The 18285-nt window shown below is 33.2% G+C and overlaps 1 protein-coding gene across 5 annotated transcripts in view; it reads left to right on the forward strand.

The window, feature by feature from the left end:
• Cfh (complement factor H) overlaps positions 1–18285 on the forward strand; it is an 82762-nt gene that overhangs the window by 17457 nt on the left and 47020 nt on the right. For all 5 annotated transcript variants that reach the window (XM_078022521.1, XM_078022520.1, XM_078022519.1 and 2 more), the window contains exons 2-7: positions 501–686; positions 1172–1277; positions 3830–3906; positions 5474–5665; positions 8376–8546; positions 12729–12902. In XM_078022521.1, the coding sequence (XP_077878647.1) occupies positions 501–686; positions 1172–1277; positions 3830–3906; positions 5474–5665; positions 8376–8546; positions 12729–12902 (906 nt within the window). The remainder of the gene's footprint in view (positions 1–500; positions 687–1171; positions 1278–3829; positions 3907–5473; positions 5666–8375; positions 8547–12728; positions 12903–18285) is intronic.

Raw genomic sequence — 18285 nt, forward strand, 5'->3', positions numbered from 1 at the left:
TCTGACCAGAACAATTGTAGAGGAGGAAAAGTTTATCTGAGAGTTCACAGTTTCAGAAGTCTCAGTTCATAGATAGGCAGCTCCATTCCTCAGGGCTCGAGGTGAGGCAAAACATCAGGGGGAAGAGTGTGACAGAGGGAAGCTGCTCATATGATGATCAGAAGGCAGAGAGAGAGAGAGAGATTCCACTGGCCAGGTACAATATATATATACTCTAATGACCCATCTCCTCCAGCCACACCCTACTTACTTTTATTTACCATTCAGTTAATCCCCATCCCTCCATCAACAGATAAATTCACTGATTGGGTTAAAGCTGTCATAACCGATTCATTTCTCTTCTAAACCTTCTTGCATTATCTTATAAGTGAGCTTTTGGGGACACATCACAACCCACCCATGACACACATTCCTACAACGGATGGATCAGTAGCCATATAGATATTTTTAAAAGCAAAGCTAACCCCAACATACCATATGTTTGCTTTTATTATTTGCAGATTGCCAAGGACCTCCTGCAAAAGAAGATACAGAAATTCTGTCTGGTTCCTGGACTGACCAGCCTTATCCAGAGGGTACTCAGGCTACCTACAAATGCCGCCCTGGCTACAGAACCCTTGGCACCATCATAAAGGCATGCAGAAATGGAGAATGGGTGGCTCTTAATCCAGCCAGGATATGTCGGAGTAAGTACTTCACTTTTTAAAAAATATTTATTCTTAAGTTTTAGGTGGACACAATATCTTTATTTTACATTTATGTGGTGCTGAGGATTGAACCTAGTGCCTCGTGCATGCTAGGCAAGCATTCTACCACTGAGCCATAACCTCAGCCCGACTACTTCACTTTTTTTGTGAAACTTAGGAAATCTTTTAGTTGTAAAAATGCTTAATACTTGATATGTTAACAATACTGGTTGAATTATATCATTCTTATCATTTTAATACAAAACAACACATGATTATTTTTAAAAAGAGGACAGAAGTCTGACAAAATTAAAAAATGCATTCAATTATAAAATAATAGCTTTGCTATTTTCAATTTTCTTTAAATTCAATGTTGTCCTCTCATTAAATACCAAATATCTTTGTCCACCAACTCCTATATAAAATGTGTTCCCTGTATAACATACTAATACATATATATATATATATATATTTTTTATTTTTAGAGAAGCCTTGTGGACATCCTGGCGATACTCCATTTGGTTCTTTTCATCTTGAAGGAGGAAATGAATTTGTATATGGTGCAAAAGTTGTTTATAAATGTGATGAGGGGTATGTAGTCAATATTAAAAAGGTTTATAACTCAAATACTAAAGAGGAACTGTAAATTTATATACACAAATAACTTGAAAATTATGGTACAATATAAATTATTATATGTGTATATCATACTGTCTCCTTAACATTAAGAAATTCAAGCTGTAATTACTCTGTATAGTATTATTATAAGTATATGGAAAAACAGTTCACATGTAAGTAAGTGTTCACCCAAGGCATCTTTTCTACATTGTACTATTTGCAGGGTATTTTGGGTCATTTATCTTAGGGATAATTGGACATACAATAAAATTATAAATTTATAAAATTTAAGAAGAAGCAAGTCTTTGGTTGTAAGTTTTACTTATAAATGCTATTATTTAAATTTCCATGTTTTAAAAATTCTTATCATTCATATCAAAAATACTACCCTTTCAGAATCATTCATTTTATGCCTTCTAACCAACCAATTAGGTTTCCTGACTGATCTCATCACAGTACCTCCTTAGTATTTGTTCTTATTTATTATTCCTCTCTAGGCCAAAACTTATTTTGCAGAAAATTTTGTACATTAGAAAGCCATGATCAGATCACTGTAATCTTATACTGAACAAAAAGTATCAAGAGATTATAAATTGAATCATTAATCTCCCCTTATACATTTCTCGATTTGGAGCAAGAAAATGTAATAGTTTAAAGGTCAGACTTTACACTAAATCCACATTTCAAACCTTCAACTCTCAGTATCTGTGTGTATAAATAGGTCTTCACTTGTATTTTGCTCTCTTTTTAAAGTGAACATATATCATGTGCATCATGGGATTAGTGAGAGAAAGAAATAAGACTCACACTTGAAGCTCTTAAAAGAGATCCTGGGATATTTCAAATGCCCAATAAGTATCAGTTCTTAATAGTTTTGTCTCTTCAGAGGAAGTTTTTGAAATACATTTTCAGTCCAACTCTCAATCATTACTACTGTTGTCTTCATATGTAACCAAGTAGGTTAAGCCAATCTGGGCCTGAACTTTTTGATTTGCTCTACCTCTGAAATATCACTTTATTTCTTGAAAAGTCTTCCTTTTAGGTTCCAACAATAACTTGGAAAGGAATCAAAATCTATAAATTTCTTTTACTTGATTTCCTCAATTGTAACAATTCATATTTACAATTTGTTGAAGAAATTAACTACAGACTTCCCTCTGATTCTGGCTCTCTTTACCTTACTCTGTCAACTAGGGGTAACTCTGCTATAGCCTCACTGTGAGAGTTCCTGCTCTTCTCTTAGTATCCAACAGAATTTTGTTAGTGAAATCACTGATATTTATCAGTGAAATTAAGTGTTCAGATCATCCAGCAAACAGAAGTAATTTATGTTATTTTAAATTTTTAAAATTTAATATAAATTTAATTATTAAATTTATTTTCAAGGGGATGTAAAGCTTTTGACCCAGTTGTAGATGATGAAGTAGATTTTTAATTTTTTTTTGTATTTGTAAGTGGATAGCATGCCTTTATTTTATTTGTTTATTTTTATGTGGTGCTGAGGATTGAACCCAGTGCCTCAGAGATGTGCAAGGCAAGCACTTTGCCACTGAGCTACAGCCTCAGCCCAGTGAAGTAGATTTTTTTTAACCCCTTGGTTTCTGTCAGTCAACTAACCCTTTTTGATCTTTTGCCTGTAGTTATTTCCCTTGGTGAATACCAACGATTTAACTGGATATTCAATGCAGATATCTAGTTTTATAATTCTACAGGAAGGCAGTTTTGAAAAACTTAAATTTTTTTTTTTTATTATTATTCTGCTTGTCTGGGTTTGAGTATTATGAGCTACTGTTTTTTGCCAATCACTGTCAAATAGGCAACTTTGCTCTTTTTCCTCCCCTCCTCCCTTCAAATATTTGGGCCATGGGAGGCTTTTGCAGAATGTTGCAGAATATCTGAAACATCTTTGGGAAACAAATGGATCTCTGGTGCAGGTGGAAAAAAATAACCAGAAAATCTGCTTTCTCTGTTAAGAGGGTACATTCTAGCTAGTAGAGAAATTACAGGATTATTTTAGTAGTCAATTATTTTGTTTCCTTTACATGATACATAGAATAAATGCTTGGCTCTGTGACTAAAACTTGGTTTATGAAAATGTTTTCTTTCCTTACAGAATTAGTAACAAATAAAAACATTTTCCTTTTTTTGAGGAAGAACATTTATTTTACTTGTATAATGAGCAGAACAATCCTTATTTACAAATGAAGAAAACAATGGCCCATGAAAATTATTTAGTGAGTCTGCAGTTCTTTCAAAGAAAAACAGAGAGAGGGAGAGAAAAACATTTAAGACAGGAAGGAAGGAAGAAAAGATCAAATGATGGTAGGAAGGGAGAAAGGATAGTAGAGAAGGTAAAACAAAGGAAGAGAAAAAGCAGGAAGGAAATGTATTAGTTGCTAAATTTCCATAAAAAGGAGTTTTTGAGAGACATTCAGAATAGGATTAAGCTAAAAACTGCATGCAAATACGTAATCTCTTGCCAGTCTGGTTTTTTTTTTTTGTTTGTTTGTTTGTTTTGTTTTTAGGTATAGAATGTTAGGTGAGAATAATTTCCGTCAATGTGATGCAGAAGGATGGACAAATGATATTCCGATATGTGAAGGTAATATAAAATTCATTTACAATCTGTCAAGTTAGCTAAACTATTTAAGCTTTTTCAAAATATTTGACATCAAAACATCCTTAAGTTTATAATTAAATATTTTTTATTTAAATTATTTTTTGGTTTATAATACAGTGCAGTTACTTCCCTTGTTGAATACCAACCACTTAACTGGATATCCAATGTGGATATCTAGTTTGTTATCCTACAGGTAGGTGGTTTTAAGAAATTTTTGAAAAATCTGAAAGTTGTTCTTTTTGCATTCTTACTTGTCCAGTGCAGCAATGTATCTAGTCATTCAGTTTTATTTTTTATGTGTAAATTTATTTTTGGTACCAGGGAATGAACTCAGGAGTGCTCAATCACTGAGCCACATTTCCAGTCTTTTTTGGATTTTATTAAGAGACAGGGTCTTGGAAAATTGCTTAGGGCCTCACTAAGTTTCTGAGGTTGGCTTTGAATTTGTGATCCTCCTGCCTCAGCCTCCCAAGTCACTGGGATTATAGATGTGTACCAAACATGCCTGACAAGTCATTTTATTACTACATATTTTGTATTTAGATATATCAAATATTGGAGTTGAGGTTATAGATCACTGGTAGTGTGTTTATTAAGCATGCATGAGGACCTGGGTTTTATTTCCACTACCTCAAAAATAAATAAATAGATAAATAAGAAAGAGAGAGAATAAATAAACAAATAAATCAAAATCCCTTAGAATCCTTGTTAAAACTGAGGTTTGGGTTACTGAAAAAAAGGCCAATGAATCAGTATCTTTGGGATGAGAGAGAAGCACTCTAGAATTTTCATTATAAGAAGAATCTAGGGTCCTTCTTCAGTAAAAATGTTTGACTTCCATAACCTTGGAAATTTGAAAATATTAAGTAAAATCAAAATAAGTACTCAAGTTATTTTGAACACTGAGGTAGAAAAGGAAAGAAATTTAAGAACATTTTTTCTATTGAAATAAATATTATGTTTACTTTTATATCTTTTAGAATGCTGGTTTATATTATTTTGGGGCATAAATGGAAATTTTGTATTTAGTCATTCTAAACTTATATTTCTTAATAATTTGAGCTACTTGTTACCATAAAAATGCAAACTACCATTCAATGTAGTAGTTGTTTGTTCACTTCCACAGAAAAGAATCAGAGATAAACAGTAATTTTATGAACTCCCATTTTTACCCCAAATACAGATTGCAGAATCACATCTGTTACATATCCACATTTGTACATAATGCCCTATTAGTAACTGTTGTATTCTGCTCCCTTTCCAATCCTCTACTATCCCCCCTCCCCTCCCCTCCCATCTTGTCTCTCTACCCCATCTACTATATTTCACTTCTCTCCTTGATAAATAGTAATTTTAATGTTACCTAGCTTTATCTTTTGCAAACAGGTGTATCAAATGCTTCTAAAAATATCTAAATAATTTTCTCTATTTTATCTTTCTGATGATTTTACACACACACACACACACACACACACACGCACGCACACACACAATTTCATTACAAAGTTTTCAAATTCTACTAGAAAAAAAATATTTTTGTTTTTTTCAGTTGTTAAGTGTTTGCCAGTGAAGGAACCAGAGAATGGGAGAATTATCAGTAGTGCGACAGAACCAGATGAGGAATATTATTTTGGACAAGCAGTGCAGTTTGAGTGTAATTCAGGCTTCAAACTTGAAGGACAGAAAGAAATATATTGTTCAGAAGATGGTCATTGGAGTAATGAGAAACCAAGATGTGTGGGTAAGATGTATTTAACTGCTTACTTGATTGTTCTTAGTTTTTCTTATGAAAATATATATTTGAAAACATTGTACATAATAATGACTATAAATAATTCTTAAAAAGCTAATGTTTATTAAGCATGTACAATATCTCTGTAGTTGATCTTAGTTTTCTATATAAGTTATTTTATTTTCTACCTACAAAACAGTTTTATGATTTATGTACTAGTATCATCTCTATAATTGAAGAAATTTTAGTGCAAAATTGTTTTAGTCAGCTACTTGGCTGCTTGATTTAAAAAAAACTAACAAGAACAATTAGAGGAGGAGAAGTTTATTTGAGGTCTCTCAGTTTCAGAGGTCTCGGTCCATGGATAGGCAGCTCCATTCCCTGGGGCTCAAGGGACGTGATGGGGAAATAATGAAGCAATGGAAAGTGGCTCAGGACATGATGATCAAAAATGAGAAAGAGAGAGAGAGAGAATGAGAGAGAGAGAGAGAGAGAGAGAGAGAGAGAGAGAGAGAGAGAGAGAGAGAGAGAGACTCTCCTCACAACATACAAAATGCATACCCCAAAGGTACACCCTCAATGACCCACCTCTTCCAGCCACACCCTACCTACTTTCAGTTACGACTCAGTCAATTTCTATCAGAGGATTAATGCACTGATAGGGTTAAGGCTCTCATAACTCAGTCATTTCACCTCTAAATCTTCTTGCATTGTCTCACACATGAGCTTTTGGGTGTTACTTCACATGTAGACCACAACAAAAATCAAATCATGCAGCCTAGATTACCATAGCATAGAGAGTCTAGATTTAAGCCTAGGTTATTGTCTGACATCAACACCATGCTCTAACTATAAACATATTGTTGTTGGCTCTTTTTTCAGGGTGGTGGGTACCAGGGATTGAACTCAGGGGCACTCAATCATTGAGCCATATCACTTGCCCCTTTTTGTATTTGTTTAGAGACAGGGTCTCATTGAGTTGCTTAGTGTCTTGCTGTTCCTGAAGCTGGCTTTGAACTTGAAATTCTGCCTCAGCCTATGCTGTTGGGATTACAGTGTGTAATACCACTCCTGGCTATAGTTGGCTCTTATAGGTTGAAAGAGAATGTTCAGCCTTTCTGTGCTGATCTCCAGAAAAGTCTATTTTTAATTCTGGATGCCAAACATTTATTTTTTGTTTCCACTGGTACATCATGATGGCATTATATTTTTGAATAACTCATCTTTGATAACTTATTTCTAGGAAATGATTCTCTTTCATATTTATGCTGAAAGTTAAGTATAAACTGCTGAACATAGTTGAATCCACCAAATAAATGATTTTCTTTTAGAAAAATTTCTAAGTCAATTTTACATGATTTCTTCAATTTATTTTGTCACAATATAGCTGATTTGTATATCTTGATTCATCAATGATTTTGGCTTTTAAGTTAAACATTATGGCCAATTAGTTTAATAGAACCATACTTCATTTAACCTATTCTTGTTGGGAAGAAGTTTCTGCCTTATTTATTTATTACCTAAAACCTCTGATTTATTCACATTTTTTATCTAGTCTACCTTACAGTAAGTAAGTCAATAAATAAATAAATAAATTCTTAAGTATTCTAACAGAAATAGTTCTCTGTGATAATAATGTTAAGTTAAATACTTTAGAGATTCATATATGGGATTTCTATGATCACAGCTAGATGTCATGACTAGCAGAACCTTCCTGGAATTGCAGATGCTTAAGGAAAGTCTTACAGGAAGAGAGGGCTGTTTTTAGGTGACCATGAAGAAGGCAAAAGCATGCCAGTCCCAGGAAGGTCAGAAGAGGAACATAGAAAGGCAGTGAGGCTTCAATAAGTGTGAAGTCCTATTGTTCCTTGTCCACTGTCCACAGGGGCCTTGCATAGGAAGGTGATAAGTCAGTGATGAACTGAAGATAGGCCAGTACAAGGTACTGAGAAGCTAATGCACCATTCTTAAGAACTTAGCTTTAATGCAGACTGATTTTAGAACTGGTGAAGGATTTCAAGTGGAGGAATTAAGTGGCCATTTGGTAGTTTTGTAGTTAAACCCAAGAAAAACAGATTAGGAAGATGGAAGAAGAGGATTTGGGAAAACAGTTATCATTGTCACTATCTCAGAGAGAAGTGTTTGAGAGAAGTGGTGTCAAAGATGATGGGCAGTTTTCTGTTGTTATTGTTTGTGTTTGTTTTATTGTGATTTTGTTTTTGACAGAAAACCTGTATAGATGGTGAAGACACAAAAGCAGAACTCAGTTACTTTTCAAAGATGTAATGAAAAATGAGTTGAATAAACTTCCTTGAAAAAGATTCTGTTGAATAAGTACTCTAATCAATAACAAGAAAATGTTTTATTTTTACAGGTCACTTGGAGAAAATACTTATCACAGTAAATCTATATTCAATATCACATATGCATTTGGTGAATATTACTATCAATTACTGCCAAAGGACTAATTTACCCTTAAACTAAAGTTGAAACAGAATTTTACTCAGAATTTTAGCTTCTGGCAAAAATGAAGAGCAACAGATGATAACAACTGATGTTAAGAATAACAGATAAATCAGACAGTCAAGCCAAAAGAGAACTTTTGTTTGGTTGGCTGATTTACCTAATGGAAACAAAATTTCTATTTTTATGTAAACACAACTTGGTTATAGTCTTTTAGATCGTAATAACATTTTAGAATTTAATCCCTTGTATTTAGAAATTTCCTGTACATCGCCAGAAATTAGAAATGGATATTCTATATCTCCGAAGAAAATTTATAAGGAGAATGAAAGATTTCAATATAAATGTAATCAAGGTTTTGAATACAGTGAAAAAGGCAATGCTATCTGCACTAGTTCAGGATGGAGTCCAACTCCCTCATGTGAAGGTAAGGTTATTTTTATTTTCTGTCTCTTTTGTTAAGAATTTTATCAGACTGGACATGGTGGTGCACATCTGTAATCCCAGAGCTCAGGAGGCTGAGGCAGCATATCACCAGTTCAAAGCCAGCCTCAGCAACAGTAAGGTGCTAAGCAACTCAGTGAGACCCTGTCTCTAAATAAAATAGAAAAGGAGGATGGAGATGTGGCTCAGTGATCAAGTGCCCTTGAGTTCAATTCTTGGTACCCAATTCCAAAAGAATTTTATCACTTATTTATTTATTTATTATTTATTTTTGTGATAAGTGAGATTGGGCCCAGGACCATTTGTCTGCTAGGCAAGGATTCTACCATTCAATGAGCTACAACCCCAACAATTATTTTAATAAATATAATCATTTTATGTAAGCAATCTAATTTTCTCAAAAACAGAGTATAAAATTTGTAAGAATTAAGTGTGCAAAGTCCTTTTGATAGTACTTTGTATGATATTCTCTCAAGATAAAAATAAATAGGACCAGAGGCTTAAATACACTATTAAGTAGTTAGTCCCTGGTGATAAAACATTCCAGGAGCAGAGCCAGGACTGTCATAGGCTTTCCAATTTCAATAATCTGCAATTCTCAAATACATAAATTGCTCTTCTAAAGCCTAGAATTTGGCTCTAAAGAGTAAATTATGTTAACATCAGATGAGGTAAATCTCTATTGACAATGGAATTAAAGGGATCCAGAAAGTGGAGATTTTCATGAGCAATGGGTTTAATTTGGAACAACAGTGATGGTGGTGCTGAAAAAGAAATCCTAACTCCCAGCTTCTTCATGGAAGGATGTCATGCAGAGAGGCAGAGTGCTTTTCCCCACAAGAAGTATATCTGAATATTGTGTTCTTTTTTTTCCTACCTCCTTTTAAAGGGATGTCTTCCAATGATCATCACCTAGAAGAGAGAATATAGATGATTGAAGAGTTTAAGAAATCATAACCATAAAAAGAATAGCAAGAAGACATAGCTATATTGTAGTAATTCCTGTCCTCAGATATTTGCAGGCATTTCTGAAAAGAAGTGAGGTAGCTTTTTGATGAGAACTGTTACAGTGAGAGAAAGAAGGACCATTGATAGGTCCAGTGATTTTCACAGACTTTACCATACTGTGAGGTAAGGAGAGTTAACTCCTAGGAACCCTCGGAACTTTACATCTGTGGTATATCATTACATGCTTAAATCTTGTTTTAGTTATATTTCATAAAAGTACAGTTAATTTTGAATTGATTTTATAATTAAACATTTTATTTTGCTTCAGTTTACAAACAGTTCCATGGGAAATGTATCTTTCTTCACAATAGAGTGATCTCTATTTTTAGGCATCATTAACAAAATATTTTAGAAAATAAATAATAAACAATGATAATCCATGTTAAATCCACATTAAAAGGGATTTGGCTGATCACAAGGTATTTTATTAAACTTTGATAACAATAAAGAGAGATTTACCCCAAATTGGATAAGCATGTACATTGTTTCAAAATGTGTTTCATTTTATTTAAATATACTTTACATTGACTAGATGTAGAAGAGTTTCTTGTTAACAAAAGGACTCTACCTTCTGTACCTCAGCTAATATATTACAAATACTTCTCTTTGTTTTCCTGGCACAATGCAAGAATTGACCTGTTGACATGTGATGAACTCCTGACCCAGAAATCTTAATTTCTCTAAAATTGTGTAACTCAAAGCTCAGAAATTGAGTAATAAATCAAAATTTAAAATGGTTGAGGAGAAAATAATTGAATTGCTTTCCATCTCTTCCATGGCATATAGATGCCAAGGGTTTTGACAGAGTTGTCAAAACTTTGGTTCTCTCTGTCCAATAGAGGACACCCTACAATAAGTCATTTACAGGAATAATTAAACATGTCAAAATGAATTGATTTAAAGTCACTTTTGATCCAATTCCATCTGTTTTCCTCATAAACTTTTAAAAATTGATTTACAACATATGGTGCTAATCATGCATTATTATTCTTACTTCAAATGTATCTGGGAGTGAGAAAAAGGGACCACATACATTTGGATAGTCTTGAATATTATTATTTTAGATAGCAATAGATAGTAAGGCAATTTTTAAATTGTTTATTTTAAGAAAGATTTCAAAAGACAAGAATTGAGTTTCATCAATGAATTCATGTCTACATTTTGAGATTAATCTTCAGAAGTGTTTCCATTCTCGAATGTTTTAACAAAATTACCCGATACACTTTAATCATTCACTTAAACTTTTGTTGTTTGTAACTTGTAACTTTTGGATTAAAAAAATTGGTATTAAATTTAGTTATACCATGAAGTAAAACCTAAGAAAAGAAATGTAAACTAAAGTTCAAAGACTTATTATTTGTTGATAAAAGAGCAATTGGGTTAGGTGGCTTGAAAAGAGTGTATTAACAATTAGTAACTTATATTGGAAAATGAAATAAGAGGTAAATTATGAGCATATAAAGTATTATTTTAATGAAATAAGAGATGAATTATGAGAATATAAAGAATTATAAGTAATGATCAATATCCACCACATGTTTTTAGGCCAAATTACAATATGGCATCAATACAGACATTTATATAACTTTTCTACTATACTTAAAATGTATAGCACTTTATAAGAAAAAGAATATTGTAAATTGATCCATTAATTGGGATATAGCAGAATTGATGGAAAGAACAAGAAAGAGCTTTATAAGTGAGAAGAGACTTGATCAAAGGAAGGCAAACTTGCTCACAGGTCAAATCGAGCTTGCTTCCCTTTTGTAAAGAAAGCTGAATTGCAACACCACAACCTCCATTTATTTACAAATTGGGTATGGTTACTTTTATATTATGTTGCCAGACCTAAGTAGTTGCAAAAGAGACCCCTTACAAAAAAGGCTTTCCAAAAAATAGACTGCAGTATATCAATATCTTAACAAACTACCCTTTGTTTCTAGTTTGTGCTCACTTCTAATACAGTTCAGAGGGGTCTCTGCACAGTATTTCACTGAAAAATCATTGCAGACTTTATGCCTTTTTTTTGCCAAAATGTGAAATACTACTAAATGTTTCACATATGAAACATTGTTTTTTAAATTGTGCAGGTAATACTTGAAATTTTTCATTACTAAATTGTCTTGGTGCAAGATTAGAACACATGGAATACTCATGAACATACGTTAATGCAGTGGTATGGTAGGGACTTTCTCAGAACAAAGGAAAGGTAACATGACACCAACAAAATCACCATGCACATTCCACAACTCTGTTGTAATATTGTTGCAAATCTATAGTATAAAATATAATGCCCAATTAGAATGTATATAATGTATATTACCTTATATGGGAGACAAAGAGCTAGCAAATAAAGAGGAACTAACAAGAGATATATAAGGCAACATCTCCTCCTTTGGGACCACAGCCTTTGAATACAAATCCGCTGGACCAGTGCCAACACTAATATGCCCTGCTTCCTGCTGAATGCCCTGGTTCCTGGTCTCTCTGTGGAAGAATCCTTTAACATTGGTAATGGTAATGCAGTGAAATATGGTAAACTAGTTCTAAGAATCAGGTGACAAAGGCATCATCTTTCCAATGTTCTTCTTCAGTTAATGCAGATGTGGGAATGAGAACATGAAAATTCACACAATGTCTTTTAAAACTCCCTTCTGTTTTATTTTCATTACATTGAACTATCTAAGTCATATGGCCACATTTAATTCAAAGAATGGATGTGATTTCCTACCAGTTGTGTGGAAAGAAGAGTCTATGTATATTTTTGTAAACAATCCTTATTAGAGCAACAGTGTCCAAAGAAATAGAAGAAAGTGGAAGAAATATTTATACATGATCATGATGAAGTCATTGCCAGACAAGGAGTATCATGAAGTATGTGATAGCTTTAGACAAAGCTATCACATACTTCATGATATCACAAATATATTGGTAAAAACCACAGTAAATTAAACTGGAGTGATATATGAGGTTATATATATATATATATATATATATATATATATATATATAGTGATATGTGAGGATATGTTTATTTTAATGTCATTTTGTGCTCCTCTAGGGACAAATAAATATTACCTATAGTCTTACTTTTTTATACTTAATTTTAATGAGTACTGATTTCCACACTATTCACACATCCTATTTTTTTCCCCAGAAGTAACATGTAATCCTCCTTATATTCCAAATGGTGTTTACTCACCTCAAAGGATTAAGCACAGAACTGGAGATGAAATCAGATATGAATGTAAAAGTGGTTTTTATCCTGCAACCAGGGGAAATACTGCAAAATGTACAAGTACTGGCTGGATACCTCCTCCAAGATGTAGCTGTAAGTTCCATTTATATCTTGAGCTACTTTGTAATTCTGAATTGATTTTTCTACGAAACACATACACTCTCTCTCTCTCTCTCTCTCTCTCTCTCTCTCTCTCTCTCTCTCTCTCTCACACACACACACACACACACACACACGGGACAAGACCAAATAGTTGTCTATGTTTATGTACATAATATGTACATAGTGCCTTTAAACGCATTCTTTACATCTCTTAGTATGAAAATCACATCTTAGTAAATTAAAAACAGTTTCTTGCAATTCAAAAAAATGTATGTATGTATGTGTATATATATATATATATATATATATATATATATATGTATTTTTCTAATTAATAAAATTCTTCCAGTATGTGAATAAAACATTGGGTAAAAATACTACCTTCTAACAGATAATATGTTAGTTATTTTTTTCATTAAAACAAATTTACTGGGCTAGGGTTGTGGCTCAGTGGTAGAGAGCTCGCCTAGTATGTGTAAAGTCCTGGGTCCGATCCTCAGCACCACATGAAAATAAGTAAATAAAATCAAGGTATTGAGTCCAACTACAACTAAAAAATAAAATTAAAAAAAAAATTCCCCCCCAAACATATTTGTTTAATACCAAATATTTGTTGTCTCATTGTGTCTGCGGGTCAAGAATTTGGAAATGAGTCAGTAGTTCTGAGTCAGTTTCTTCTTGTGGTGCAGTCAGTACATCGGAGTAATAGACTGTTCTGCAGGATCTGTTTCCCACACGGTTCACTCACATAGATTTTGGCAGGAGGCCTCAGCTCCTGACCACATGGGCCTTGCCTTAGGTTACCTGAATGACAGCTAACTTTCTCCAGAGCTACTGATCTGAGTGAGTGGAGGCCTGAATGCCACTTAGGATCTACTCACATACTCTTGCTACCACCACATCTATTCTTCAGAAATGAGACACTAAGTCCAACATGCCCCCAAAAGGAGAAAAATAAAGCTCCCCTATTGTGAGGGAGGAGTGCTGAAGGACTTATGTAGTTTCCTACAAATCTTACATGTGGCAAAATTCCACTAAAGGTCAAGACTATTTTATTTATGGAATGCTTTCTTGGCCCTCTTCAAGTTTTAGTTTGTCTCCACAGTCATATTCCTTTTCTTTCTGTCTAACAATACATTTTAAAGGTGTATTACACTTAAACAAAAATGTGATGATACAAATGATTGGTCAATGAGTTCAATGTTAGTTCTAGGCAAAATTCCAGTCACTAACAGAGAAAGCTTTTATAACTGTGAAACAAATTTCAAAGTGCATAAGAACTATAAGGTCAATGTTTAGTGATTTTATAGTTGACTTCGACAATATGGAGTTGCTCAAATATATCTAAATCTGCCTTTCACAGGTTCTGTGGATAAGACAATGAAATTGACTAGTTAGATGGTTTATCTCTTTGCAATTTCATTAAATAATCTTATCTGATAATCAAGCAAGAGGACTTTCTTCTCAGGACAACTCCATTACTCATTGGTGACATCAAATTATTCAATGGCTCAGGGAAAAATGTAGTATAAATTCACAACTTGAATGACACAAAGGATGTTGTTAGTGAATCTACACCAAGACATATCATTCAAAGAAAATGTCAAATTGAATCAAATAGGATAAATTTCTGCAATGGTAACTATAAAATCCTGGGCTTGAGTCAAAGAAATAAGCTTCCTAGGACAGATGGATTAGCAACATTTATGAAAATTAGTGAATATTTATTCAATTTTAAGATCAGTTTGACCGAACACTAGGATGGAAACAACTATAGCTGGCAATGAGACTATGACCTACATTTAGTGAAAGTATAAGCAGGTGGATACTCTAAGTAGTAGAATGAGGCTGTTGTGAGAATCACCCATCTCTGCTGATAGTTCCTTAGTGGAATATTAAATTTGCTTCAAGGTACACCCTTTTAATGAGGTTTAGATGTGCACACATGAGTGTGAAGAATGTAGACAAGTGCCTCTGGCCTATCATAATAATTATACCTGTCAATTCTCTGCTTTTTGTGCATTTTGAAAAGACATCAGAGAGAACTAATTTATTTTATTGATGTTCCATGAAACAGCATAAGGAGGTGAATAAACACATTTTTCTGCAACCACCAGGTTTCAAATCTCTTATCTACAAATGGAAAATTTAATTGATTAATCTTAAAATATCACTTCTTGCAACTCAAAAGACTCAAGCATGTCCAAGGCACAGTTCTTGTTGAATAATACAGGTTTGGACTGTTCATGATGTAATTTCTAAAACCCATGTGTTAATATAAAATATCAAAATCTTTAAAAAAACATTATAGGGGAAAAGTGAATGTTACCTAAAAGGAACAAGACTTAATGCTAAAAAGCATTTTAATTACAACACTGGGAGCTTCATAAAGGTGAGGAAGTATTTGTCAATGATAAGAGATATGGACTGTAGACCAAGAAAGTATACTTAGAAGAAATCATTTTCTCACCTTTGTTAAAAAAAAAAGACATTTAGGTTGAGCAAGAATTCAAAATATGTAATCCAAAATCCAAATAATATATCCATAATAACACTGAAAATAAATAGCCTTAACTCACTCATTTAAAGACATAGACTAGCAGAATGTATCCAAAAACAAGATCCAACCAAATTCTGTTTGCAAGAGACTCATTTCATAGGTAAAGGCACTTGCAGACTGAAGGCAGAAGGATTGAAAAAAATTTTCTTCATGCAAATGAACTCTGAAAACAAGCTGGAGTAGCCATTCTTCATATCTGACAAAGCAGATTTCAAGCATGTATTATTAATCCAAAGAGAAAAAGAGAGCTATTACATCCTAGTAAAGGAAACAACCCAACAAGAAGACATAATAATAGTTAATATATATGCCCCAAATATCAACATATTACATTAAAAAATACTTCTTAAGGGGCTGTGGCTGTGGCTCAGCAGTAGTGCACTTGCCTGGCATGTGTGAGGTACTGGATTTGATTCTCAACACCTCATATAAATAAATAAAATAAAGGTCTATTATCAACTAAAAAATAATAAAATAATACTTCCTGACATTAAATCCCAGATAGATCCCAATACAGTAATACTGGAAGATTTCAATACATCCTTATCACTAATAGACAGGTCATCAAAACATAAAATAAATAATAATATATCCAAACTGTATGTATTCAAACTCAATTTATCTTTTTCTCAGCAGTTCATGGAACCTTCTCCAAAACAGACCATGTTCCAGGTCAAAATGTACATCTAAGCAAATACACAAAGAAAATTGATATAATCCCATGCATCCTATTAGAACATACTAAAATGAAACTAGAAATCAAAAGCAAGAAAAATAGCAGAAATCACATAAACATGTGGAGTATAAACAGTATCCTTTTAAGAAGGATGGATCAAAGAATAATTGAGGGAAGAAATAAAAAATATTTAGAAACAAATGAAACCCAAGATATATTAAATCTCTGAGATAGTATGGAAGCAGTACTAAGAGTAAAATTTATTTCATTGAGTATCTACATTAAAAATATATAGAGAGACCAAATAAATAAGCTTATGTTACACTTCAAGATCTTAATTACAAAATCAGTAGAAGGTCAGAAATAATAAAGATTAGAGCCATAATTAGAAGAAAACATAAGATCAATATTCCATCATATCAGTGCAGGCACTGACTTTCTAAATGAGACCCCTAAAGCTCACAAAATAAAACTAAGAATCAGTAAGTGGGATGCCATTAAATTAAAAAAAGATCCTGTCCAGCAAAGAAAATGATGAAGAGCGTTGAAGAGAGAGCCTCTGGAATGGGAGAAAATATTTGTCAGTTACTCCTCTGACAATAATATCCAGAATATATAAAGAACTAAAAAAACTCAATGCCAAAAGCAAACTAACAAACAAACTCAAACAAGCAAACAAATAGAAATAGGCCAATCGATAAATGGCCAAAAGAACTAAACAGAAACTTCTTAAAAGAAGAAACTCATCATGCTAAGCGAAATAAGCCAATCCCCCCCAAATAGGGGCTGAATGTGTTCTCTGATAAGTGCATGCTAATCCATAATGGAGTGGTGGATGGGGTGAGTGGAAGAACTTTGGAATGGGCAAAGGTAAGGGGGGGAGGGGATATGGGAGTAGAAAAGATGGTGGAATGAGACACACATTATTACCCTAGATACATATATGAATGGTGTGACTCTACGTCATGTACAATCAGAGAAGTGAAAAATTCTGCTCTGTTTATGTACAATGAATCAAAAAGCTTTCTGTTGTCATGTATAACAACTAATAAAAATGAATAACAAAAAAGAAACACAAATGGTCAACAAATATATGGAAAAATGTTCAGCATCTCTAGCAATTAGGGAAATGCAAATCAAAACTACACTAAGAGATATGGACTATAGACCAAGAAAGTACACTGGAAAGGAATCAATAATTATCAATATCATGAATAATAATAAATGCTGGTAAGGATTTTGAGGAAAAGGTGCACTTCTGCATTATTGATGGGACTGCAAATTAGAACAATCACTCTGGGAAACCATGGGGAGATTCCTCAAAAAAAAAAAAAAACAAAAACTAGGATTTAAACTGCCATATGACCCAGCTATCCCACTCTCAATGTTTTTCCAAAAGGCCTAAAAATCAGCATCCTATTGTGATTCAGCCACTTCAGTGTTTACAGCAGCATAATTCCCAAATTATGGATTCTACCCAGAAGCCCATCAATAGGTTTAGAAATGAATTAGGAAAATGTGGTACATACATACAAAAGAGTTAACTCAGCCATAAGAGTAAAATCATGACATTTGCTGATGAATGGATGGAAATGGAGAAAAATCATGCTAAATGAAATAAGCCAGACTTAGAAACTCAAAGATTGAAAGTTTTCTCTCATATGAGGAAGTTATAGTAAATTTAGGGAAAGAAGGCAGTGGGGGTGGGGATCAGATATCATAAAGATATAGGGAAGATCAGTAGTAGTAGCTATTGGAGAATGAGAGGGAAGAAGGAAGAGAAAGAGGAAGATAAATGGCATGAATTTAACCAAATCATGTCATATTCATATATAAACATCCCAAAGGAAATTTCCCTTTTGCATGTGTAATAGAGTGAAATTTTAGTAGAGAAGAGGAGGGAACATGAGGGAGAAGAAGGGAGGAAAAGGTTGGATGGGGCTTGAAATAAAATTTCTTGCATATTTGATTGTATCAAAATGAACCCCATATTTATGATGTTCTAATACAAAAGATGAGCAAAAATTCAAAGTGTATAATGCAAATTACCATTTTGAAGAGTACAAACTTCTTGAGAATGGTCTGCAATCAAACATAAAGGAAAGTGGAAAAATTAATTGAAGTTGTATATTTATTGT

Source organism: Ictidomys tridecemlineatus, chromosome 10 (genome assembly GCF_052094955.1).
Source record: "Ictidomys tridecemlineatus isolate mIctTri1 chromosome 10, mIctTri1.hap1, whole genome shotgun sequence".
In the NCBI taxonomy this organism is placed as follows: domain Eukaryota; kingdom Metazoa; phylum Chordata; class Mammalia; order Rodentia; family Sciuridae; genus Ictidomys; species Ictidomys tridecemlineatus.